At 34.9% G+C, this 26834-nt stretch overlaps 1 protein-coding gene across 2 annotated transcripts in view; it reads left to right on the forward strand.

Annotated features, from left to right (window-relative positions):
• Window positions 1–26834, forward strand: part of SMCHD1 (structural maintenance of chromosomes flexible hinge domain containing 1) — a 126610-nt gene that overhangs the window by 39399 nt on the left and 60377 nt on the right. For both annotated transcript variants that reach the window (XM_059039426.2, XM_067015874.1), the window contains exons 11-24: window positions 319–439; window positions 518–701; window positions 2672–2866; window positions 4669–4782; window positions 5359–5465; window positions 6193–6275; window positions 6461–6574; window positions 11577–11654; window positions 11734–11853; window positions 15500–15644; window positions 20874–20970; window positions 22314–22386; window positions 24835–24974; window positions 25610–25744. In XM_059039426.2, coding sequence (XP_058895409.1) covers window positions 319–439; window positions 518–701; window positions 2672–2866; window positions 4669–4782; window positions 5359–5465; window positions 6193–6275; window positions 6461–6574; window positions 11577–11654; window positions 11734–11853; window positions 15500–15644; window positions 20874–20970; window positions 22314–22386; window positions 24835–24974; window positions 25610–25744 — 1706 coding nt within the window. The remainder of the gene's footprint in view (window positions 1–318; window positions 440–517; window positions 702–2671; window positions 2867–4668; window positions 4783–5358; window positions 5466–6192; window positions 6276–6460; window positions 6575–11576; window positions 11655–11733; window positions 11854–15499; window positions 15645–20873; window positions 20971–22313; window positions 22387–24834; window positions 24975–25609; window positions 25745–26834) is intronic.

Here is a 26834-nt window from a genome sequence, read left to right on the forward strand (position 1 = left end):
GTTTTAAAGATTGCAGGCTCAGTAGCTAGTATAGTACTCCTAACACAGATTGGTTAGTATGTAAGTAATTATTGACTTTGTAATGAGAAACACTATTGGTAATGTGGAACCACTTTGAAAATCTGCCTTTTTGAGGGCAAACAGAATAAAGCTACCTTTAGGTTTTATCGAATGCAATGTTAAAGATCATAAGAATTTTTGTTACCATTTCTCTGAAGTAGCTTTAACATTTCACTTACAGAAATTGGTTTCTCAGTGGTAAAAATTGCATATACTTTATAGCAATAAACATTTTGTTCCAATATTCCTTTGTTCTAGAATTAAAAGATGAAGATGATGATGATGACTGTTTCATACTTGAGAAAGCAGCAAGAGGGAAAAGACCTATTTTTGAATGTTTTTGGAATGGACGACTAATACCATATACATCTGTCGAAGAGTAAGTTCTGATTTTTGCTGAAATTATATTGTTTTGTGATCTAATCTTTTTACTAACTAATACTTTGTTCTTTTCAAGCTTTGACTGGTGTACTCCTCCTAAGAAGAGAGGGCTTGCACCGATTGAGTGCTACAATAGGATATCTGGTGCATTATTCACTAATGACAAATTCCAGGTCAGCACAAATAAACTGACCTTTATGGATCTTGAGCTAAAATTGAAAGATAAGAACACTCTTTTTACAAGGATTTTAAATGGACAGGTATGGTTTTAAGTATCAAGTTCTGAATATTTGCAAGTGTTCTATTTTAAGTACAACAAAAATCACTAGTAGTGTAGATTTGTACTGACAATTTGCATACTTTTCATTTTATTTAATCAGGAGTATAAATTTTCATTCATGAGCATTTATGTGTTCACTCAAAGATTTCAAACTGATTAAATCTTGTTCAGGTAAAATTTACAGATCTTTTATCAGATCTTCATCAGTACCTTGACATAGTAAATAGAAGCTACAGAACCATGTCCATTTGATAAGAGCATATAAGAACAATTTTATCTAATACAAAAGCTGTGTTTATATATTAATAACCTAAATATGCAATTTTAATCTAATCTTGGGAGTAAAATTGAGGTAGAACTATGAAATACTTTAGGCTAAAAGGTGCTGTGAGATTTATCAGTATTAAAATCTGCAGTAATCAATAGAAAAAGAATGATAAATTTTTTTAAAAGTAGGATAGAGCTAGTGTACTTTTATTCTACCTAAGCACCTCAGAAACTTTTACTTGATACTACTTTTTCAGTAGTTTAATGTTAAGTTGCCAAGAGATGGATGCATTTATTCTGAACTTAAAATTGCTTAAGCAATAAGCACAATACATGATACACAGTATTTATAGTCAGTCATCCCTACAACATGTTGAAATTCATTTTGCTCTTAATAAAAAGATACTGAATCTTATATAGTTTTATCAAAACAAGGGCTGTACACTAAAATACAGCATAAAAATTTGGTAGGCAGACTGTCCCATTCCTAGTTAATAATTTTAATATTCTTGTCAAGTTGACAAAATGACAACAGTAATTTACTGATTCAGGAAGGAGTTGGTACCTGGGAACAGATTAGGGGGAATATTTCCTTGAAGATATATGCCATTTTTGAGTGTTTACCATGTACATGTTACTCCTTATTCAAATAACTTTTTAAAACCAAAAGTTTTTTTTTTTTAATGATTAACATACTGGGCCTTTGACTATAAGCTGCAAAAACTTAAGCTGAAATCAGTTTTAGTTTTGCCCCGTTTTCATTTGGAAATGGTATATTGTGGAATAAAGTATATAGGGGGAAATGAACTTCTATAACTTTATGCAAAGTCTTCTGTGAAAGCATGTGATGTAGAGATTATGTTCCCTATTCATTCTCCTAAAGATAGGCATTAAACAAGTATATAGCACCTTATGCTGGAATGTAAATCTCTATACTGTCTCCCATCAGGGTGAAGAATGATAAGCAATAGCACATTTTCTTCTTATATATTATTAGAAAACAATTTTTATTTTATTATTTATTTTCTGAATAAATATGAATATATAATACATAATTAAAAGGAAAGATGTGTTTTGCATAGTAATGTTTCTCAACCTTTTTTTCACTATCACTTTATAAAAGAGCTTTTATGACCTTTTCTCCCCCTAATCACTCCCCCAATGACATTTTAATACCATAGATATACCATATATATGTTTAAGTACTATATGTATTTTTTGTTGTTGTTCCCCCCCCGCCCGAGTACTATATGTATTTAAATCTGTGCCTGATACATAAAAAGATATTTTTATTGCCCTATTGAGAATGTGCATTGTTCACAGTAAGAAGGCTTCCACTTACCCTTTTCCCCTAATCAGCTAGTTCTCCTTATCCTAGGCAGCCAGTGTTTGTCATTTTTTGGTATATCCTAGGATTTAAAACAGGGAAGCAAGTCTTTGTTGATATTGACCATTGAGACCTTGGACCCAAGGATGTAGCAAAGATTTTTCTTTCTTTAGTAATGTGTTTGACAGAAATCTAAATTTGTATGGGAGAAGGATCCAGCAAAATATTTTAGTTTTTTATTAGGTTTTCTGGGGTGGTCAGGTATGTGGAAGGAAAAATGAAATGAATGAGAAGTGTCTGTGGTTGTATTTGTTGACTTATAGCTATATTTCATAGAACATTTTAAAATTTCACAGGAGCAGCGAATGAAAATTGACAGAGAATTTGCTTTATGGCTGAAGGACTGTCATGAAAAGTATGACAAACAGATAAAATTTACACTTTTTAAAGGAATAATTACACGTCCTGATCTTCCTTCTAAAAAGCAGGGCCCCTGGGCAACTTACTCAGCAATAGAATGGGATGGAAAAATATACAAAGCAGGACAGCTGGTAAGTTTAACTTATTTTTAGATTTAATTTTTAGTAGAATTTGAAACTAAATTAGATGTATTAGAATTTATCAACAACCAAAAATAATATATTTACTCTTGGCTCCTCAGGAGCCAGAAAAGAACGAAAAGGCCAAACGGATTTTAATTACATAATTTAACAGGACATTTTATAAAAAACTTGATTTTTGCCAAAGGCTCAATTATCAATTAACAAGGTTTTTATTGTGTCTTGCACTAAACATTACTCAAATGGAGAATTCCATTTTTTTTAAATTGTGATATGGAGAAATGATTTTTCAGCAAATTTTTATTGAGTGCTACTCATGAGTTACTGTGGTATTGACTGCATTGTGGAGAATGCAGAGATCTAGGGGATGTCCTTTGTCCTTCAGGCTGTTACAGCCTGAAAACAGAGATAACCTAAGCAGAATAATCATAGGTAAGAAGGGGGTAAGTGCTATGAAAAGAGAGAATGAATAGTGCTCATAGTTTAGAAGGAGAGAATTTTCTGACTTTGGATTGGCCTGGGAGAAGAGGGTAAATCATGCAATTCTTTGTGCATGAAGTGACATTTGTATGGAACTTGAAAGAGGTAAAGGCTCAGGTTTGCAGAGGTAATTATGAAGGTAATAAATGCAAAAATGTGACACTCTCATCATCATATATCGAAAGCTTTGGAATCAGATGTGGTCACCTCGAAGTAGTGTGTGTAGCTACAGCTTGCTTTTCTAGAGGAGCTGACGAAGGAGAATTGAAAGGGATAAGATAGTGAGATAGAAGGAAACCAGGAGAATAAGGTATTTGTGAAGAGTTACAAGGAGGGAGTGATCAGTTTTGTCAAATTCTGTGTGGTAGTCAAGTGAAACGCTTTCTCAGAGAAGATAATCTGAGCACAGACAAAGACAGGTAAATGCAGGGAAACTGCAAGCAACAAAGTTGGGTTGCTGCAACCTATTGTGTGTGTGAGGAGAAATAGTTCAGAAATGAAATGAGACTGGAAGGTAGGTTGGGTGTAAATTTTTGTTGTCCTTGTAGTTGGGAAGTTTTGAATTGGACTAATGGAAATTACCCTTAGATTTTTCAAGCCAAGTATGGAGAAGAAATACATTATAGGCAAGTTTTGAGCTAATTTATTTGAAAGAAATGATAACTTTGTAAGTCACCGCTCACAGTCTGCAAGCAACATTTATGGGGGTTTGAGATAACTTGCATTAATAATAATTGACTTTGAAGGCTTTGGGCATTTTAGACACATGCATAGCTATTACATTTTTTTTTTAAGATGATGTTGGGGGTAGGAATTTACTAATTTATTTATTTTTGCTGTGTTGGGTCTTCGTTTCTGTGCGAGGGCTTTCTCTAGTTGTGGCACGTGGGAGCCACTCTTCATCGCTGTGCATGGGCCTCTCACTATCGCAGCCTCTCTGATCACGGAGCACAGGCTCAGTAGTTGTGGCTCATGGGCCCAGTTGCTCCATGGCATGTGGGATCCTCCCAGACCAGGGCTCGAACCCGTGTCCCCTGCATTAGCAGGCAGATTCTCAACCACTGCGCCACCAGGGAAGCCCCACTATGACATTTTTGTATGGAGAAGCCACTGTGTCTTTTCAAAGATATGTTACAAATAAGTGGAGAACTTCACAAATATAACTTTATTAGAATGCTTTTTTTTGTTAATTTTTCTAACGATAGATGCTGAGTTTTCCCCTTGCATAAAGTAGTTCTGTTAAGTAATTATTAAACCTTTTTTTCTAAAAGTAAATATTAATACTAAATCCTTGTTTTAAAACTAAATATTAGGTCAAGACAATCAAGACACTTCCTCTCTTTTATGGAAGCATTGTAAAATTTTTTCTTTATGGTGATCATGATGGAGAAGTATATGCTACAGGAGGAGAGGTTCAAATTGCAATGGTAAGACCCCCAAATAACAAAAAATATTTCTTCAAAGTCTCTTGGTATTACTTTCTTTTGCTTAATTGTTGAAATAAAGATATGGTATTCTATTTTGCCTTGTATTTGGCTTTTCCATTGGTTAAAGTAGTGGTAGCATGAATTTTTATGTTTCATATTTGATGTTTTTAATAATCTATAGAACTTAACATCTGTGTGCCTAGTGTTTAATAAATGTTACATATATTATTGCTAGTTAACACGGTAATTTTGTAAAGTGCACATTTCATCCAAGGCCCCCGAACATAAACATTGGAGCCAGACTTCTATCTTAAGAATGAAAAACTTCAAAACTAGACCTGGTTTTATCCTTATACTATGCTCTTGTTAAAATTTGAATGGCCTAAGGCCTATTTAATTAGGCCTAAGGAGTTTACATGAAAAATGGAAGTAAACACTGTGGTATAATGTAATAATAGCTGTTATGATTTATATACTTAATTAAGGTAAAAATGTGTTTCTTTGTAAGAAATTATCTTGTTGCAGCTAAATTTAAATAGTTTTTTTGAAATGTTGGTATAAATTTTATTTATTTAGGAACCTCAAGCACTGTATGATGAAATAAAAACTGTGCCAATTGCAAAGCTGGATAGGACAGTTGCTGAGAAAGCTGTGAAAAAATACGTAGAAGATGAAATGGCAAGGTAATTTGCATTTCAAGATGCATGGTAAAAAATAACAAGAAAAATCAAGAGGAATTGTCCTTTTAGCAGTTATTGAGTGTGTCATTATGCTCTTCTATTTGGGCACTTGTAGTCTTAGATGTGTGTATTGTGACAAACTTCTTGCTGTTAAAAAAAACCTGAGAGCTCTGTTATAAAAACAGAATCCTATATTTCATAGAAAAATGAGGAAATCTCATATCTACAGTGTCACTGTTATCAGCACTAGGATTAAGTTTGTTAAAGAAAGAAACAACTTTGGCCTGTAGCTAGAAGAAAATGGTAGTAACTGCTGAGAGGTAAAGATTACTACAAAAGAAGTAAAAGGAAGTCGAAAAACAAAACGGTTTGTGGCTCTTGTATAGCTAATGATGCAGTCATTTTGATTCCTACTGAATCTCACTGGTAATTCTTTTATTTGTAGAGTTTATCCTGTCTCCCAAAGGTAGCTTGTACTATAAATGAATAGATAAATCTCAAAAAAAGCACAGTTGCTGGCTGTTAACACCAGGAGATTTTGTCTTACTCTGTAGCCACAACAGTGGTTGAGGAGAAGGAAATGTTTACAGTATTAATCATACAGGATTTCAGATTTAACCTGTCAAAAAAAATAGAAATAAATATTAAAATTTCTAGTAACTTATATTTTTAAAAATAAGACCATAAGTAACACAGTTCATGAATCATTAATATGCTGTTTTCATAATAGGCTCCCTGATAGATTGTCAGTAACTTGGCCTGAAGGAGATGAATTATTGCCAAATGAGATTAGGCCTGCTGGAACCCCCATTGGTATGTTTTGGGGTTTTTTGTGTTTGTTTGTTTGTTTTTAAATACTGAAAAAATGCTTTTCTTACATCTTACATTTCATAGTAAAAGACCATGAAAAATTAAAGTGCTGTGTGAAGACCTAGCAGATTCATCAGATTCTTTGGGTGTAACTCAAGACATTCTTATTTTTAATTTTGGACTGATAGGTGCGTTAAGAATTGAAATATTGAATAAAAAAGGGGAAGCAATGCAAAAGCTTCCAGGAACAAGTCATGGAGGGTCAAAGAAACTCCTGGTTGAGCTCAAAGTTATACTACACTGTAAGTATACCAGCTAATTTGGATCTTTATTGTTGTTGTTAAATATATAACATGTTTTAATATCTTTGTGTAATTATGAGCTAGCAATCTGATAGTGCATTTGTTTAAAGTTAGGAGTTTCAAAAGTGTGAATAATTCATTAAAAAAATCAATTGTTTTCTGAGGGTTTTGGTTTTTTTTTTACATTTTATTCTGAATTTTCCTGTGTAGGTAGCTATGGGCTAAAATAAAGATATGATGTGCATACATATAGTAGTTTGTACTGAATAGGAATTTATATTGGATAATCCTTAACATCCCTTCTAAATCAAAAATACTATCTCTCTGAACCTATGGGCCAGAAGTTCTTGTTTCAGATGAGAGTCCTGACCCACTCTTTGGTAAAGGAAAAGAACTGCATATTATTGCTCATCTTGTATTTTCCTAACTTGAATCACCTTGTTTGTTAACTTTCTTGTCTGTTGTTTTTTGGTTTTTTTAACATCTTTATTGGCATATAATTGCTTTACAATTGTGTGTTAGTTTCTGCTTTATAACAAAGTGAATCAGCTATACATATACATATATCCCCATTATCTCCTCCGTATCCCACCCTCTAGGTGGTCACAAAGCACTGAGCTGATCTGCCTGTGCTATGCCCCTGCTTCCCACTAGCTATCTATTTTACGTTTGGTAGTGTATATATGTCCATGCCACTCTCTCACTTTGTCCCAGCTTACCCTTCCCACTCCTTGTGTACTCAGGTCCATTCTCTATGTCTGTGTCTTTATTCCTGTCCTGCCCCTAGCTTCTTCAGAACCTTTTTTTTTTTTTTTTAAGATTCCATATATATGTGTTAGCATATGGTATTTGTTTTTCTCTTTCTGACTTACTACTTTACTCTGTATGACAGACTTTGGGTCCATCAACCTCACTACAAATGACTCAATTTTGTTCTTTTTATGGCTGAGTAATATTCCATTGTATATATGTGCCACATCTTCTTTATCCATTCATCTGTCGATGGACACTTAGGTTGCTTCCATGTCCTGGCTATTGTAAATACAGCTGCAATGAACATTGTGGTACATGACTCTTTGAATTACAGTTTTCTTTGTCTTTTGTTTTTGTCTTGACTGCCTGAAAGTGTTTTGAGTTTATATTTTCAATAATCTGTTCTATCACTATATATTGCATGTCTGGTCCATGGATTTTAAAGATGTTTAAAGATGTTTTATTCACTATGCATTTATTTCCAACATTTATAAACTAGTCAGTGGTTATGTATACTTTCATTGTATAAATGTCTTATTAGCCTTGGCAGCATTGAACTGTTTGACTAATTTTACTGCAGTACTCTTATTTTTGGCCTCTGTGACACTCTATTTTATATTTCTCCAACTTTTTTTGATGGCTTAAAACAACATATGTTTATTATCTTACAGTTCTCTAGGTCATCCGTCCCAGGTGGACTTCACTGTGCTAAAATCAAAGTGTCAGCAGGATAGTGTTCCTTCTGGAGGTTCTAGGGAAGGCTTGCCTTTTCCACTTCTAGAAGCCACCCACATTCCTTGGCTTGTGGCCCCTTCTTCCATCTTCAAAGCCAGCAGTGTAGCATCTTCCAGCCTCTCTGTGACTCTGACCCTCCTGCCTCTGTCTTATTTAAAAACAAAACCAAAAATACACACAGGCATACCTCGTTTAATTTCCTCTTGCTTTTTTTTTTTTTTTGCGGTATGCAGGCCTCTCACTGTTGTGGCCTCTCCCGTTGCGGAGCACAGGCTCCGGACGCGCAGGCCTAGCAGCCATGGCTCACGGGCTTAGTTGCTCCGTGGCATGTGGGATCTTCCCGGACCAGGGCACGAACCCGTGTCTCCTGCATCGGCAGGCGGATTCTCAACCACTGCGCCACCAGGGAAGCCCCTCCTCTTGCTTTATTGCCATTTGCACATACTGCATTTTTTACAAATTGAAGGTTTATGGAAACTCTGTGTTGAGCAAGTCTATTAATGCCATTTTCCCAATGGTATTTGCTCACTTAATGTCTCTGTCACATTTTGGTCATTCTGGCAACATTTCAAACTTTTTAATTATTATATTTGTTACGGTGATCTGTGATTAGTGATCTTTGATGTTATTACTATGACTTGCTGAAGGCTCTGATGAAGGTTAGCATTTTTTAGCAATAAAGTACTTTTTAATTGAGATATGAACATTTTATTTTTTTAAAGAAAAAATGCTCTTGCACATTCAGTAGACTACAGTATAGTATAAACATAACTTTTTTTTTTTTTTAGAAGATGTTGGGGGTAGGAGTTTATTAATTTTATTTATTTATTTTTGCTGTGTTGAGTCTTCGTTTCTGTGTGAGGGCTTTCTCTAGCTGTGGCAAGTGGGGACCACTCTTCATCGCGGTGCACGGGCCTCTCACTATCGCGGCCTTTCTTGTTGTGGAGCACAGGCTCCAGATGCGCAGGCTCAGTAGTTGTGGCTCACGGGCCTAGTTGCTCCGCGGCACGTGGGATCTTCCCAGACCAGGGCTCGAACCCGTGTCCGCTGCATCGGCAGGCGGACTCTCAAACACTACGCCACCAGGGAAGCCCTAAACATAACTTTTATATGCACTGGGAAACAAAAAAATTTATGTGATTTGCTTTATTGCGATACTTGTTTTGTGGTGGTGGTCTGAAGCTAAACCTGCAATATCTCTAAGGTCTGCCTGTATATATATATATATTTTAATTAGAAGATTTTTTTTTTGTTAAAGTATATATAACAGATTTCAATTATTTTTTAAATACACTTTACTGTAGAGTGTTTCACATATTTGTTTCTTTGGAATGTCATTTAACTTGTTCCATTGTTTGTTCTATTTCCTGAAGACTGGAAATTACCCCAAAAGTTTAAACAGATTTAGGTTCACCATTTTTTCCACCCTAAAGCAAGAATCCATACTGCATAGCGAATCTGTGTTTCTTTTTTTTTTTTCTTTTTTTTGCGGTAATGCGGGCCTCTCACTGTTGTGGCCTCTCCTGTTGCGGAGCACAGGCTCCGGACGCGCAGGCCTAGCGGCCATGGCTCATGGGCTTAGTTGCTCCGCGGCATGTGGGATCTTCCCGGACCAGGGCACGAACCCGTGTCTCCTGCATCGGCAGGCGGATTCTCAACCACTGCGCCACCAGGGAAGGCCGCGAATCTGTGTTTCTTAGGGTATTACATCAAGAGGCATTTGATGACTGTAATTAATTGTCCTACTTTTAGTGCTGCTAAAATGGATTATTGAATTCACTTGGCTAATGTGATTATAAAGTTCTCCTGTCATCCATGATGTAGTGGTTTCATCCATTATGATTTTTGCTTAGTTATTTGGTATGCAAAATGGTGATCCCCCCATTCTTTATTTCTTCCTAATTTATTATCCCAGTTTATTTTCCTTCTAGTTTATTAGTAATAAATTTCAGTTGGGGTCATTGGTTTACTCTGAAACACAGCTTTTATAGGAAAGGCAGTGTAAAGGCTTAATCCTTTTTCTTTAATTGCAAATTACCAGTCAGGAATTGGTACAGTACTTTGGTGCTCAGAGACTGTTTTTTTTTAATTTTCATAAATGTGTTTTTGTGAATGTATGGGGTTTTATAGATTTGACATGCTTCCTTGATTTTGATGTGCCTTCATATTTGCTCCTCTGTCCTCTAGATAAGACCCTTTTTGTCTTTGATATGAGCTTTCTTCCTTTCTGGCTCAAGACATCCTAGAATCTTCTTGTACATGTTTACCCTAAACCTCGATTCACCCATTACTCTTTTTTTTTTTTTAACATCTTTATTGGAGTATAATTGCTTTACAGTGGTGTGTTAGTTTCTGCTTTATAACAAAGTAAATCAGCTATACATATACATATATCCCCATATCTCCTCCCTCTTGCGTCTCCCCCCCACCCTCCTTATCCCACCCCTCTAAGTGGTCACAAAGCACCGAGCTGATCTCCCTGTGCTGTGTGGCTGCTTCCCACTAGCTGTTGGTTTTACATTTGGTAGTGTATATATGTACATGCCACTCTCTTAACTTTGTCCCAGCTCCTTTCAGTGGGGAATGGCATTTAGAGGCCTGAGTGTTAGGATTGCTCGTGGCAACTGGGTGAAATTGTTTCTAAACTTTTTCAATTGATAGGTAAACATGAATATTTGTGGAAAAGAAAAAAAATGAATTAATATCAAGATTCTCAGTTTTTATTTAACCACTTTGATTTTATCCTTTTATTTCATTTCTTTTCTGTTGAAAATCTTGATTCTTAACAACATTAACAGTTACTTACTGCTTTATCCTATAATATAGTTTCAAAATAGTGATACTTATAAAATTACTAATAGTACTATTAGATTAAATTTGACTTATTTGAAGCGCTGTTTGTCCTTAAAGTTTTTATGTATTCTAAAGTTGAAGTCAGTTGAAATAATTTTTAAAAATTTTTTAATGTGGTCATATTGCCTACCTACATTTTGGTTTTGCTTATGAATTGCTTTATTTCAGTTCTGTTTTGTGAATATTTTAATTTTAAGTCATGTAATTCCAAAGTCAAAAATAAATAACAAGGAATATTTCAGAGAAGTGATATCCTTCTATTTGTTTTCTTTCTTCTACTTTAGGTCTTGCTTTTTTCTCTTAATAGAGCACTAGGTCTTAGAGAGATTACTCTATGTAAATAAGGTATGCTATTTTCCTCTTGAAGAAAACTTAAAGAAATGATTTTCAATATCAAAAGAAAATTATCTCTATATTCTTTTGTTTGTGCCAGTTAAGCTTATTTACAGATACATTTTTAAGAATTGAAATAAAGGAATTTTAATCAGCTGAATGAGTAAATTTTCATTATGCTATTGACTTGAATAGGATAGCTTTAGATTTTTCGAGGTTTCAAAACTACCTTTAAAAGTGTATAGCAGGTAGACATTTGATGCCAGTGTGACATTTCTTATTCATGTTCTATATTTAATTTCTCAAAATATAAATGTTTTTTCTTAAGCTCCAAGTGGAAATAAAGAAATCATTTCACATATTAGTCAACATGGAGGAAAATGGCCTTACTGGTTTAAAAAAATGGGTGAGTTATTATTCTGAATGTTAAAAATTATATCAGTATTACATTTATTTGAATTTTAATTTCTTCTTAATTTGTCCAGAAAATATTCAAAAGTTGGGGAATTATACATTGAAATTACAAGTTGTACTGAATGAAAGTAATGCAGACACTTATGCAGGAAGACCACTACCATCTAAAGCAATTAAATTTTCTGTCAGAGGTAAGCAAAACACCAATATGTAACTCTGTATGCTAAAGGTGGCATTTTAAATCAAGAGGAAAATAGGTAATTTAATAAAAGATGTTTGACCAATTGTATAACCACCTTGGTCTTAGAATGGCTTTATAATTCTGCTTGATAATCATATTCCTTATAAACTTTTGAAAGCATCATTGTTTTCTAGCTTCCCTTGTTACTGGTAGAGTCTAAAGTTATTCTGATTCCTAACTTTTACATGTTAAACACCATCCACTCCCAATCCAACCGCCCCTATCCTCTCTCTTCCGCAATCCCCAGAAGTTTGGATAATTTTTTGTGTGTGGTGGCTGGCGGGGGGGGGTCCCAATTTCTGAAATTTTAAATTCTAGGGATTTTTCTTGAGTTACTTTGATTTCCTACTCTGTTTTTTCTTTCTGCAACATCTAGTGTTAAGACGTTGGACCTCTTGACTGGTGTACTAATAGTTTTTTCTGCTTTACATCTCTTGGTTTTATTTCTGTACTTTACAAGAGACTTCTTTAACATGATGTTCGACAATTTCTGTTGAATTTTTCCTTTCTGCTACAATTTTTTTAGTTTCTGAAATATTGTCTGGTTATTCCCTTTTCAAAGTATTTTCTCCGACTTCATGGATTCAGTATCTTTATTAATTCTCTGAGGCTATTAATAATAGTGGCATTTTTTCTTGATGCTTTCAAACTTTATTCATAGCTTGTTTCCTCCATGTTGCTTTTTTTCACGCCTGCTCTGGGTCCTTCCTATTAGATGCTCTCTTACATTACTAGTTATTTGCACACATTTAAGAGTAGAACATTCGAGAGTGTTTATTTCATTTGGGGAGATTATGATAAGAGAATTTTAGGTTTTTTTCTCTTTGGCTGTTCAGATTCCCCAGAGTGGAGTGTAAACACCTGGGTGCCAACATTTGGGGAGCTAGGCTGGGGAAGACTGTTAGAGGTTTCATATTCAGCATTTTTTTTAAAACATGTTTATTGGAGTATAATTGCATTACAGTGGTGTGTTAGTTTCTGCTGTATAACAAAGTGAATCAGCTGTACGTATACATATATCCTCATATCTCCTCCCTCTTGCATCTCCCTCCCACCCTCCCAGTCCCACCCGTCTAGTTGGACACAAAGCACTGAGCTGATCCCCCTGTGCTATGCCCCTGCTTCCCACTAGCTATCTATTTTACATTTGGTAGTGTATATATGTCCATGTCACTCACTTTGTCCCAGCTTACCCTTCCCCCTCCCTGTGTACTCAAGTCCATTCTCTATGTCTGTGTCTTTATTCGTGTCCTTCCCCTAGCTTCTTCAGAACCTTTTTTTTTTTTTTAAGATTCCATATATATGTGTTAGCATATGGTATTTGTTTTTCTCTTTCTGACTTACTTCATTCTGTATGACAGACTCTAGGTCCATCCACCTCACGACAAATAACTCAATTTCGTTTCTTTTTATGGCTGAGTAATATTCCATTGTATATATGTGCCACATCTTCTTTATCCATTCCTCTGTCAATGGACACTTAGGTTGCTTCCATGTCCTGGCTATTTTAAATAGAGCTGCAGTGAACATTGTGGTACGTGACTCTTTTTGAATTATGGTTTTCTTAGGGTACATGCCCAGTAGTGGGATTGCTCATATTCAGTATTGATCTTTCATTTGATTTTCCTATTTTCAGTAAACTGTAATGCTTTCAGTAGTACTGTGTCCCTTACTCCTTGGACCTACTCTTAACCTTTCCTGGAAAAGAAACCTTCCAGATGTTGCTGAAAATGAGGAAGGCAGTTGACTGGCTCTGTGTGTTGAGGGGTGGGGATCTGAGGAACTGTTTCTCAAACAAACTTGAACGAGTCTTCCTTTTTTATTTCAATTTCACTCCTACTTGATAGAGCCATTCTTGAGACTTTTGAGTGTTATATAGTGTGAATTAAATTGGCTCCCTGCTTGCTTTGTTGATGATTGAGGATTTGATTTCTTGCGTCTTTCTGCTAAGTCAGTTATATATTGCCCATATATTCTTGCCCATATATTCTCCAGCTTTCAAATTCTGTTACTGTGTCTTTTTTCTTGTTCATTGTTTTTGTAGGTTTAGGTCTCTTTAAAAAAATCTCTGTAGTGCCACATTTTTATGGGGTTTTAGAGAGCTGATTTAAGTGCCTGTGATGACGGCCACCTTGGGGAGTGTTCCTTTTTGTACACATGTTCTTTAAATATACCTGTGGAACATTCTACAGTATGGACATGCTGTAGTTTAGCAGTTTTCTTTGATGAACGTTTCAGATGTTTCCAAGTTTTTGGCTGTTACAAATCACATTTCTATACGGAAAAAAATTATGATGCTTTGTGTACAAGTGCTTGAATATCTCTAGAGTGGATACCAAGAAGTAGAATTGCCAAGCTGAAATGTGTGTGCTTTAACATTTTATATATATTTACTGTCAAGTTGCCCTCCCAGAAGGTTTTGTACCCTCACCAACAGACTGAGGGTTCCTGTTTCCCTATGCTCATTCCTGGCTAACCTATATTGTAATATTTAGCCTAGTTGGTGGTTAAATTATTTATTACGTTGTGTACCTCTTCTAGCCTTTATTGGACATTGTCATCTGTGAAAGTCTGTTCCTTTACTATGCCTATTTCATTTAATTTTTAATTTTTAAAAATTTATTTTATTTACTTTTGGCTGTGCTGGGTCTTTGCTGCTGCTGCGCATGGGCTTTCTCTAGTTGCAGCGAGCAAGGGCTACTCTTCATTGTGGTGTGCGGGCTTCTCATTGCAGTGGCTTCTCTTGTTGTGGAGCACGGGCTTTAGGCGTGCCGGCTTCAGTAGTTGTGGCACTTGGACTCAGCAGTCATGGCTCACAGGCTCTAGAGCGCAGGCTCAGTAGTTGTGGCACACGGACTTAGTTGCTCTGCAGCATGTGGGATCTTCCCAGACCAGGGATCAAACCCGTGTCCCCTCCATTGGCAGGCGGATTCTTAACCACTGCACCACCAGGGAAGTGCCTACTATGCCTATTTTAATAGTGTAAAGCTGTAGTTTCAAATTTAAGTTTTACCTGAATCACCTGCTGGGCTTATTAAAATGCAGACTGGTGGGCCTCACTCCTGGAGTTTCTGACTCAGTAGGATGATGTGAGCCCTCGAATTTGCATTTCTAATAATTTCCCAGGGGATGACTTGAAACTGTTATCTTTATAGGAAGTTTTAATGTATTGTGGATTTTAATCCGTTATTGCATATGTTGCAAGTAGTTTCTCATATAGAGCTTCTCTATTAACTTTGTATCTAATAAAATATTTTAAACTTTATCAAATACATTGTTGTATAGCTATTGAGTATTGTGTTTTGCCTTAGTTTTTCTTACAATAAAATTATAAACATATTCGTTTATTATATTTGAAAATTTCATAGTTTAAAAACACATTTATCTCTATCTGTAGACTTTTATACATGGTGTGAGATAAAGTTCTAACTTTTATTTTCACAGGTGGATTATAGATATAATTTATATAAACTTTGCAGATTTAAAATGCCATCTTAATTGTAGTCTAATCTTCCATATGTATAATGGATGTTTCTACCTACAATGAATCTTCTGACCGATGAATTTTCTTTTCGTGTTTATTTTTTTTTATTAAGAGGGTAAACCAGAGAAATTTTCATTTGGTCTTTTGGATCCTCCTTTTCGTGTTGGAGTCCCATTCAATATCCCTCTGGAGTTTCAGGATGAATTTGGTCATACTAGTCAACTATCAACTGATATTCAGCCAGTTTTTGAAGCAAGGTAATCTGAATTTTCATATTTGCTGAGTATTCACTTTTTTTCTTTTTTTAGCTGAAATTATTTATGTTCGGTTATCTTCAGATTTATTATTTAAAATGCTTAGTGGATATTTTATGATACCTGGGGAATTTGTTTAGTCCCAGTCTGTTCTCTGTGGCTGTAGTGTCATACATACATTACCTCAATAAAGTTTATTTTGACTGAATTTACTGTTACAATTGTTTGGGTGAGACTGATATAGTTCTGTCTTAGTCCATTTCTTTTTGCAAGTATGATATGACTTCTGGAAATTCTATAAACCATACCATGTTTATTTCGTTGTTTGCTTAGAAATGATGGCCATTTAAACTTAGTGGTTACCTACTGGTAGGTTTTTAACCTACTAATAAATTTTATTTTGGTTTGCTTTTAAAACCATAAAAATAAAGTTTACACTTTCCATGGAAATTTGGTCCTTCCTTAGAATTTGCCTTTACTTAATAGCTCTATAGAGTGATATGATTGGCTTATAGTAAAAAAATAGCCCTGAAAAAAGTGTGTCCAGTTATATAATTGAGGATGTTCATTGTTTTTCATTACCTTTTTTTGAGGTGCCTAGGAAGAAATTCTTGTTTTTCAAATTTCTGCCAAATTTGTCTTTTTGGAGACACTTTTTTGTTTTTGGCCGCGCCGCATGGCATGCAGGATCATACCCTAACCAGGGATTGAACCCCGTGCTCCCTGCAACGGGAGCACAGTCTTAACCACTAGACTGCTGGGGAAGTCCCTGGGCCCACGTTTTAATGTATGCTTTGTTTTGCTATTGCTGTGTACTTTTTTCCCCTGTTGGTATAATCGTTTACTCTTTTAATCATTTGACTATGTACTGTATTCCAGGCATTTGCCAGCTGGAGATATAGAAGTGAATAAGAGCATAGTATTTGCCTTCTAGAAGCTCACAGACTAGTTTAGTGTCCAGATTTATACCATGGTTAAGTTCCTGAAAAACAAAACAGTTACAAAAAATATTGAAAATGAGTTTCTCTAAATGTTCTCTTAAGTTGCAAAAAGTGGTTCTTGTGCAAAAAGTGATTTTGACATATTATATTCATTTGAATATTAAACCATAATGGAAGAGTTGAATACTTAAGCATCTGTGTGCTCAATAGAAAACACTAAAAGTAATGTCTAGTCACAAATGGAAAATACTTGTGCGTTAGTTGACCCCTGTTTTCAATTATAACTTCCTTCTTATCCTTGATAGGGCATTCTTACACACAAAGTCTCTATCACACATACATACTGGTAATTAAGATTTGGGGCTTAAAAAATATATCTTGGTGGCCTGGCTATGTGAATTTACCTTCAGTAAAGTAAGATCATTGTCTGAGTGGGTTTGTTTGTTTTTTTCTCAGTGTTAACTAAATTAAACAAAAAGTCATTCACACATATAGCCTAAAGAATCAAATAGTTGGATGAGGCTTATATAAAAAAAAGAGTAGTTCCTCTGCCCTCTCCACCCCACCCACAATCGACTTCTCTGAACCATTTTCAGCTTTCTTACTTGAATGTTTTGGTACCTATTGCCACATATCTAAGTAACTTTTATATTGTTACTTCTTGATTCTTCAGTTTTAAGCATTATCTCTTGACTTATGGAAGATGAGGACACACTCTCTTGTTGCCACTTACATTACAAATCTTCCTATTCCCCCATTCTTCAATAAAGTTGTATTCTGGCTTTAGTGCTTGCTTTATTATAATTATGTAAGTGTTAATTACTTTCTTCATTGCACAACTGTTCTTTTTTTTCTTTGCTAAGTAACTCTCTGCCAGTTGTCTGGTCTCTTCTCAAGATGCTTGGTAGATAACCTATCAGTTTCATATTTTTTTCTCTGTTTATTTATTTTTGGCTGCATTGGGTCTTCGTTGCTATGCGTGGGCTTTCTCTAGTTGCGGCGAGTGGGGGCTACTCTTCGTTTTTGTGCGTGGGCTTCTTATTGTGGTGGCTTCTCTTGTTGTGGAGTATAGGCTGTAGGCGCGTGAGCTTCTGTAGTTGTGGTACGCAGGCTCAGTAGTTGAGACTCACGGGCTCTAGAGTGCAGGCTCAGAGTTGTAGCACACGGGCTTAGTTTCTCTGTGACATGTGGGATCTTCCCAGACCAGAGCTTGAACCCACATCCCCTGCATTGGCAGGCAGATTATTAACCACTGTACCACCAGCAAAGTCCCTCAGTTTCATATTCTTGTAGACATCTTTCTTGGAACTTTGCCATGTGCTCTGGTCTGGATCAGTTGTTCTTATGCTTGTTACATTTGTCCTTCTGTGAGCTTCCTTTACCTTCATCCTGGGAATTCCCTTTGTCTTTTGTGTTGGGGAAATATCGTAAAAACAAAACCTACTGTCAAGCTAGAAAACTTCTTCACAAAGGTAGAAGAGAAAGAAAACAATTTTATGACTGAATAATCAGTAAACCAGAATGTGATTCTTACCACAATCTGATAGAGATTGCAAGGAGGGAAATCTTACTCTGTTACATGGGTAAGTGAATATAATCTATCACATTAATGTTTTCAAGAAAAATTGCTAAGTATCTTTATGACTGGGAGTAGAGTTTGCAATTTGGAGTCTATTGATCAGAAGTTAAACCCAGGAAACTGGGAGATAGGGGTTTACCTTTATTGATGACTACATTTAGTAGAGTTGTTTCTCAGGTCTTTGAGGAAACATTCCTGTATTTGTGAGATTGTTAAGTAGCTTATTTAGCAGTTAACCTTCCCTGGGTCTCCAATTTTGAAAGAATCCCTTGTCCCTCACCTTCTGCTGGAGCACATTATTCACTGGTTTCCTAAGAAAGGATTTACATGTAAGATAAAATTATTGCTCTGAAAATGTCTCTATTCTGCTTGATTGATTGAATTGAAAGTTGGACAGTACTTCCCATCAAAATTATAAAAACATTGCTCCACTTTTGCCTTTTAGCTTCTACTGTTGCTAATAAATTTAAACTTGTTCTGATTAATTTTCCTTTTTACATTTCCTACGTATTCTGTCTGGAAGCTTATAGGACCCACTTTTAATTCTCAACAGGGCAAAATTTTATAATGGTACATCTTTGTATAGGTCTTTTCATTATTTGAAGTACTTCATTTTCTACCTTCCATCATCACGGTTTTCTCTTTTTTGGGGGGGGGGAATCCTTATTTATTTGATGATGTACCTTTGGGACTGGTTCTCTGATTTTCCTAATTTTTCCATTTTTCTTAATGTTTCTGTGTTTTTGTTTTACTTTTGGACAGACTTTCTCAATTTTATGTTTATCTCTTTCCATTGAGTTTTTCCTTTTGCTGTATTTTTAATTTCCAAGTGTTCTTCCTGGTTCTCCGAATGTTCTTTTGTAGATTCTGTTCTTGTTTTATGAATGTAATACTTTTTTTTTTTTGCTGATAAATAAATGGTAGTTTTTTTAAAAAGTTACCTACACTGATAATCTTTATTGTCTCCAAGTTAGTTGCTTTTTGTTTGTTGGATTTTGATCTCTTTCTTCATATATCTGGTTAATCTTTGGTCATCTGCTTTTATATCTGATGGAGAACTAAAATGCACATAGGAGATCCTGAGAGTTTGGGAGAGGTTGTTGAGTGTGAACTCCACTACAGGATGATCTGTCTGTAACATTTTGTTGGGGGAAATCCTGTTGTATCTTGAGGTCTTTTTCTTGGGCTGGGTAGTTTGCTCAAAGAACAATCTTTAGTCTCTTGCCTGGAGGGGAATAATTTGGCTGTCCAAGTTCCTAGCCAGTCCAGGAGCAAGATTAGGGTAGGAATGGGAATGAAAAGGTCTCAGTATCCATATGCAGTCCATTCAGGATTACCCTTGTAATCTTTTTAGTATTTTACCATTTCCTGCAACTTACTTTTTGTGCCCAGGTTCACAGATTCTCTGCTTAAACCTTTTCAGAGAATAATTTTCCAGTCATTTGCCAGAGGTGGGGAGGGGAGGTCTAGGGATCGAAATTTTAATCACCCCCCCTCTTTTTTTTTGGCCTTTCTTTTTTGGCCCTGCTTCTAGGGGTACCTAGTAATACCAGTTCCTTAATGGTACCTGGGAATTCTGTAGTATATATTGGTTTTGAGCTTCTTCCATTGCTGTTTCACAGTTCAGTTTTCTTGGGACTATACTAGGTCATTTGCCACTTGTCTATCCTTTTTTCTAGCAGATAAGTTCTATTGTCCTTGTCTCTTCTTCCATACCTCCTTATATCTTTGCCTTTAAAAGTAAATAAAAGGAATTCCTTCATTCTTATATTAGTGAGGCTTTAAGAGATAGTGAAAGTAGATGTCTGTGGTTAATGTCCATCTTTCTCAGGGAGTTTATTTTACCTTACATGCCTCCTTATAGCTTTTTTCAAACAAGCCATGTTATTTAATTTTTACAACTTACTCAGATAATATCTAAATATTTAATTTCATTCTTCAGAAAAATTACATCTTTTCTCCATCATGGTATATCTTTTCTCCTTTTTTACCACCTTACCCCTTACAGAGTAAAATGTTGACACTGTAAGGATCTACAGGTTGTCAGAGGTGGTTTAGGAATCACGTTGCTCATGATAGTAGATTAGAGGGTCTCAGTATACATTCTAGCAAGGTTACATTAGCACAAGGCTGTACTTAATTATTTGGACTTTATCTAAAATTGCCATTCAGTTTAATAGGTGCCAGAAAGTTTCTAAAATCCCTGTGGGTGAAGGATTTGAAAGAATCCAGGGCAAAGTCTGAAGACATCCTTAAGCCTGACCGATTTGGATGTTTCATTTTCTTTGGCCTGTAGATATGGTTTAGCATTTGATTGTTTCCTACCTTGTATCTTTACTCACTGCACGAATGGTATCACTTATTAATACTTGTTGGATCATTTTTCTTTGTAAAAATCTCATGGGAATTTGCTTCTGTTCATTTATTTCTCTCTTTTAAAAAAATACAATTTTATTAGAAAAATGAATTAAAAATGAGAATGTCATATGAGAAGACAAACACATTTGCAGCGGGAATTCCCTGGCGGTCCAGTGGTTAGGACTCTGTGCTCTCACTGCTGAGGGCCCGGGTTCAATCCCTGGTCAGGGAACTAAGATCCTGCAAGCCATGTGGCACAGCTAGAAAAAAAAAAAGAAAGAAAAGAGAAAAGAACATTTGCAGCTTATGTGTAGGTAATGGAGGGAAAGTTAAAAAATAATTTATTTTTTCCAGTGGTTTATCTTTACATTATGAAGAAATAACCAATGGACCAAATTGTGTCATTCGAGGTGTTACAGCTAAGGGCCCTGTAAACTCTTGTCAAGGCAAGGTAAGCATTGTACATACATGTTATATTGAATGTTATTTCTTGTATGGTAAAAATGAAATTGGAAATTTAAAATTGAATAACCTGTTTTTGTGACAAGATGACAGTAATGTCAGGTTCTTAGGAATTAATCAGGATGTCACCCGACATACCATTACCATTTACATCTCTGAGAAGACCAGCATATTTGCTGCTGTTGTTTGTTAAATGTTTATGAATTAAGTATTTTCACCTGTCTTCATTTTCATTCCAGTCTTTTTGCATTCAAAGCCATTTACAACAGTTATCTACTACTATGTTGCTTTTTTCTCTGTAAGTTTTTCCATTTTTCAATATTTTTCTTAGAATAGGAACAAAAATAAGAGAAACTTTAGCTCACTTCTTTAAAAGTATTGGGTTTGGTATTTGGATAATGGAAATGTTTGGGGAGGAATAAGGTTAGAGATAGTAAAGACAAACTAATAAGGTAATTTTTCAGTTAAGTATATAAAGTAGCTAATAGATTAATATGACTAATGTGAACACTGTGGCTAATAACTTAAGTATTATGTTACTTTTTTTCCATTGTATCATTACTTTCGATATATATTTAAAAAATTTTCCCTATCAAAATAATCTTTAAAATAGAGCATGTGAGTTTAAGTACTGTATACTATACTGCATTGTATAACCAAATCAAATTAAAGAGCAAGTTCTGTACATCTTTCTGAATTAAGCTTTTTCTGGAAAAAAGAACTTGAAATGCATGGAAAATTTGACTTTAGTAAGATAAACTTGCTAAAAAGAAACCTTATTTTGAAATAATTGTTTTACAGAAGAGTTTCAGAGATGGTATAGAGAGTTCACATATACTCTTCACCCAGCTTCCTCTACTAACATCTTATACAACTATTATATATTTATCCAAACTAAGAAGTTAACATTGATATAATACTATTAACAAAACTCCGGGTTTTAACATTTCCCCAGTTTTTCCACTATTATTTTTCTATTCCAGGATCTAATCTAGAACACTACGTTGTATGTAGATATGTCTAGATATTGGGTTCTTTCCATTTCACTAGTTTCCACATTTTTTATAGTGCCCATCCTAATTCTGATAATTATTCAGAGGTTATGCCTTTTGAATTCAAAGAGTATTATCTATAAAGAAGCAATATAAATCAGTTTTTTCACCTGCATCTCTTTCATACATATATATGATAATTTTAGTCAATATAAATTTGCTGAGTAGATTTCTATAATGGTATGAAAATGAAAAGCAAAAAGTAAATCAGAATTGAGGTAGTAAATTACTTAAGTATTTATTTAGGGCTTGAATTTAATTAAAATAATTTTTTCAACAGAATTTTAATCTGAAGGTTATTCTTCCGGGTTTAAAAGAAGACTCACAGATTTTGAAAATTAGATTACTGCCAGGTAATATTACTTTAAGAAATATTCCTAATATTTACCTTTTAAATAATATTCTTATGATAAAATATAATGACACTTATAAAGGTGAAGTGTTTTTTGGTTTGGTTATGGTACAAGTCTTGAAAATACATTTGAATGACAATAGTGCTAACAGAAATGACCAGTTAAAAATAAAAGACAAGAAAACATTTAGAAAGACTTGAGTGAAGTTCTAAAAATAATCTTGGGAAAAAAATGTGAATATTGAAACTATATTGGGGAACTATTCTTAAGGATATAGTAATTAGACTTAGGTTAGAACTGGATCTGTCCTTTACTTTTTCTGATATAACTAAATATTTAGTATTTTAAGAAGAAAAGTTTCTTATGCTTTTATGTTGTTAATTTGAATAATGATTTATCAACTTGAAAATGAAGTTGCAGTAAAGTTAGGGTAGAAAAAGCCAGCTAATTTGAGAATCAGTCTATTGTGGAGGTTCTGGCATCGGCCCTTCTGCATTTGAATCTAAGCTCTGACACTCACCAGTGAGGTACACTTGTTCTGTGCCTCGGTTTTCTGATGTGTAAAATGAGATAATATGTAATTCACAGGGTTTTTGTGAGGATTAAATGAGTTAATATGGGTAGCCCTTACTTTGCATGGTTTCGGTGGTAACTGAGTGGAGGATACACTTCCAATATGCATGAGTTCTCATTAACACAGTACTGTGCAGAGTGAGAAGTGCATATGCTGTACAACATCTAGAACAGGACTTGTTATGAAAGTTTTAGCTCTGATATTAACAATACTGTGATCATATCTTTTTTTTTTTTTTTTTTTTTGGTGGTATGCGGGCCTCACTGTTGTGGCCTCTCCCATTGCGGAGCACAGGCTCCGGACGCGCAGGCTCAGCGGCCATGGCTCACGGGCCCAGCCGCTCCGCGGCATGTGGGATCTTCCCAGACCGGGGCACGAACCCGTGTCCCCTGCATCGGCAGGCGGATTCTCAACCACTGCGCCACCAGGGAAGCCCCTGTGATCATATCTTTGTCCATATATGATCTTTTGTACTGGTTTTAATGAAAAGAAACAAAATAGTTATTTTCTTTCACAAATTCCTGTAGTTTGAGCTTTCCCTGAGGCATGAATTGATTTAGAAGTAAAGATTGGCCCATTGGTAGAAGTATAAGAAAAAAATTGTTACATGTTAATACTTACTTACAATGCTTTTATTTTAAGAGGTTAGCTAAAACTTATGGATTACTCAAATCTACTCAAAGGAAATTCTTGTTAACCAGATAGTTCTGTATTTTTTTAGAATTTGAGAGTGAAGGTGGTAAAGTAGGAAGTGGGACTGTGTAGTGATAATGATCAAGAGGTTTCAAATTACAAAATTAGGATCTAGCTTGAGTCTGCCATTTAGTAGCCATGTGACCTGGACAGAATACTTAATCTCTCTGGGTCCCGGTTTCCTCATCCATAAAATGGGGATAATAATATTACCTTCTTGATCAAAACCATTGTAAGGATTCTGAGAACAGAGTTGGCATATGGTAAAAACACAAATATTAACTGATACTACTGTTCTTTGTAAACTTGTATTCCCAGTATTTAGCATAAATTGTATTTTAAAATATCAGTGTTTATAGGGCACATCAGGTCATCTTGCTGCAAAAGTATAAACCCTCTTTTATTAGTTTAGAGGAAACTTGTGGTGCAGCTTGCTTAGGATATCAAAGTGTTGTGGGCAGTCTAACAAGTAAGCTATCTGGTTATGTCATTATATGAACTGATCCTTTGAACAAAAGTACCTGAGACAGGTATGTAGTGTGGCTGAGAAATCAGTCTCATTGTGTAAAGTTAAAAGTAGTAAATTAAAAAGTAGTTTAATAAACTTTTACTTTTATTCTTGAATACTTTTTTCCAGGATCTAGTATTTCACCTGTTTGGGTGATTTCTTTCTTTCTTTCTTTTTTTTTTTTTTTTTTTTTTTTTTTTCTGCGGTACGCGGGCCTCTCACTGCTGTGGTCTCTCCCATTGCGGAGCACAGCCTCCGGACGCGCAGGCTCAGCGGCCATGGCTCGCGGGCCCAGCTGCTCCGCGGCATGTGGGATCCTCCCGGACCGGGGCATGAACCTGCATCCCCTGCATCAGCAGGCGGACTCTCAACCACTGCGCCACCAGGGAAGCCCTGGGTGATTTCTAACATGAGTTATCACCATGTCTTAGCTTATTACATAAAACTAAGTCTAGACATCAAACATTTTAATATAATTGAGAACACTCTCGTGATGTATAGAATATATGCATTTGGGGGATAGAAATGATTAAACATGGATATTTCTTTTTTTCTCTTTTGGTGTTATTTAAAGATATTAAAACTTGAAATGTTAAAAGCTGTTTCTTTTGCTATTTTAACATTTCAGTCTTAGAAACTTGAATCTCTATTTTATTATATAATTTTCTGGTAGGTCCCCCGCATCGATTGAAAGTGAAACCTGATTCTGAAATTTTAGTTATAGAAAATGGAACAGCTTTCCCATTTCAGGTAGAAGTTTTGGATGAATCAGACAATATAACAGCACAACCAAAATTGATTGTTCATTGTAAGGTAAGCTGTTATAAGATAAGAATATGTAGATTTTGAGTCCCATGGTACTAAATGGAAGTCACTAAATCATTGTATCTTTTGGCTCCTTCAAAGTAAGCCTTATATTGTATCTAGATTGTGTAATGATTATTCCATGGAGAAATTTGTGGGCTATCTCATTGTCAATAGTTTTCAGCATCTCTAAGCCCGTAATTATGCCAGCTGTGCCAAGTATTGGACTACAGGTTCCTCCCCCTCCTTCCTTAGTCCATCCTCCTCATTTCAGATGAAGTATTTAATTTATGAGTAGGATGCTGGAAATATCCTTTAGAATTGGGGATGGATGGATAAATGAATGTGAGTAAAAGAGCACAAAAAGGAAAGGAAAACCCAAATAAGTGGACTTAGAAAAAGAAAGAATAATGGTTGAGGAAGTTGGTTTTTCTTCCAAAATCAACAAATTTTACCTAGAATTGTAGAAACTTACTCTTTTCATTCAGAAATTGTCTAGAATATTAGTGAATTATATTTATAGTTTTCTAATTTATAGCTGGAAATAGTAGCTGTACTAAATTGTTTGAAAATTTAAATAACAGTTATTGAATAATAAGTTACATTTGATTGAGGTCTTAAATTATTTTGTATGCTTCCAATAGTTTTCAGGTGCTCCAAACCTTCCACTCTACATTGTGGATTGCAGTAGTTCTGGAACCAGTATTTTGTCAGGACCAGCAATTCAAGTTCAGAATATCAAAAAAGACCAGATGCTTAAAGCAAAAATTGAAATACCTGTAAGTTGTTACTGTTATTCATTGGTATTATATTGTCTCTATACAAATATTCTTTAACAGCTTTATAATATTTTATGTAAAGTTGTTTGACTTTTTAAAATGAGATATTTGTGATTCTTTTAGCCAGAGGAAAGAAAAGGCAAAAATGAAAAGGTATAGTAAATAACATTTTGTATCAAATATTAGTAATTTTCTTGATCAAACCTTTTCTAATATCTATAGCTATTATTGATTACATGTTCCTAAAATTGATTTTTTTCCTATATTAAAATGTGACAGTTATCAGTTTTATTTTATTCTCTTGTTTCTTACAGTTTATACTTGTTTGTTAGAAAGTTTGGTAAATGTCCCTATGGAACCACCACTGAAGGATATATGAACATTTAATATGTGTGTATAATTAACAAAATAAATACACAGTTTTTCATTAGTATTTTCCTATAAAGAGATTGCTGTGTTAATGTGCCAGTAGGATACTGGTTATTGGATATACATCATGGCTGAAGGTGAAACCAGCCTAGAGAAGGGCAGGCAGTTGATATAAGCATTTGGTTTCCTACGATTGCTAAATGGGATAGCAAATACTTATATAAGTAAAATACCTAAATGTGATTTCTTCATAACTGATATGGTTAGTAGATGATAAATTACCTGATCAGTTGATTAACCAGTGTTTTTCCTACTAAGTACATATCAGCTAACATATCTTGAGCCTCAAAAGTGTAGAAGCTTTTATTTTTTTACATTAGAATGAAATGATTTGACTTTATTCTAATTCTTCTCTTTTGAAGCTGGTTATATTTAATAATCTTCAAATATTTGTTATGCATTTCCTTTTTTCAATAATGTGGGCAACATATTTTTGAGCATACCATCTTGCAAAAGATCAGAAGATTCAGGAAAAAGACTTGGAGTTAGGGAGAAATCTGGGCTTGAGAGCAAGAGAACATTTACATATAATTATGTAAATACTGTAGAGCAGCAACAGGCAGAACACCAAGAGTCCTTGTCAGTTAAGACAAAGACCAAGGTATATCTTGTAACCTGCAGTTAGAGCATATTATCCAAAAGCAGTGACTCTTAAGTTTGA

The sequence above is a fragment of the Kogia breviceps genome, chromosome 15 (genome assembly GCF_026419965.1).
Source record: "Kogia breviceps isolate mKogBre1 chromosome 15, mKogBre1 haplotype 1, whole genome shotgun sequence".
Taxonomy (NCBI): Eukaryota; Metazoa; Chordata; class Mammalia; order Artiodactyla; family Physeteridae; genus Kogia; species Kogia breviceps.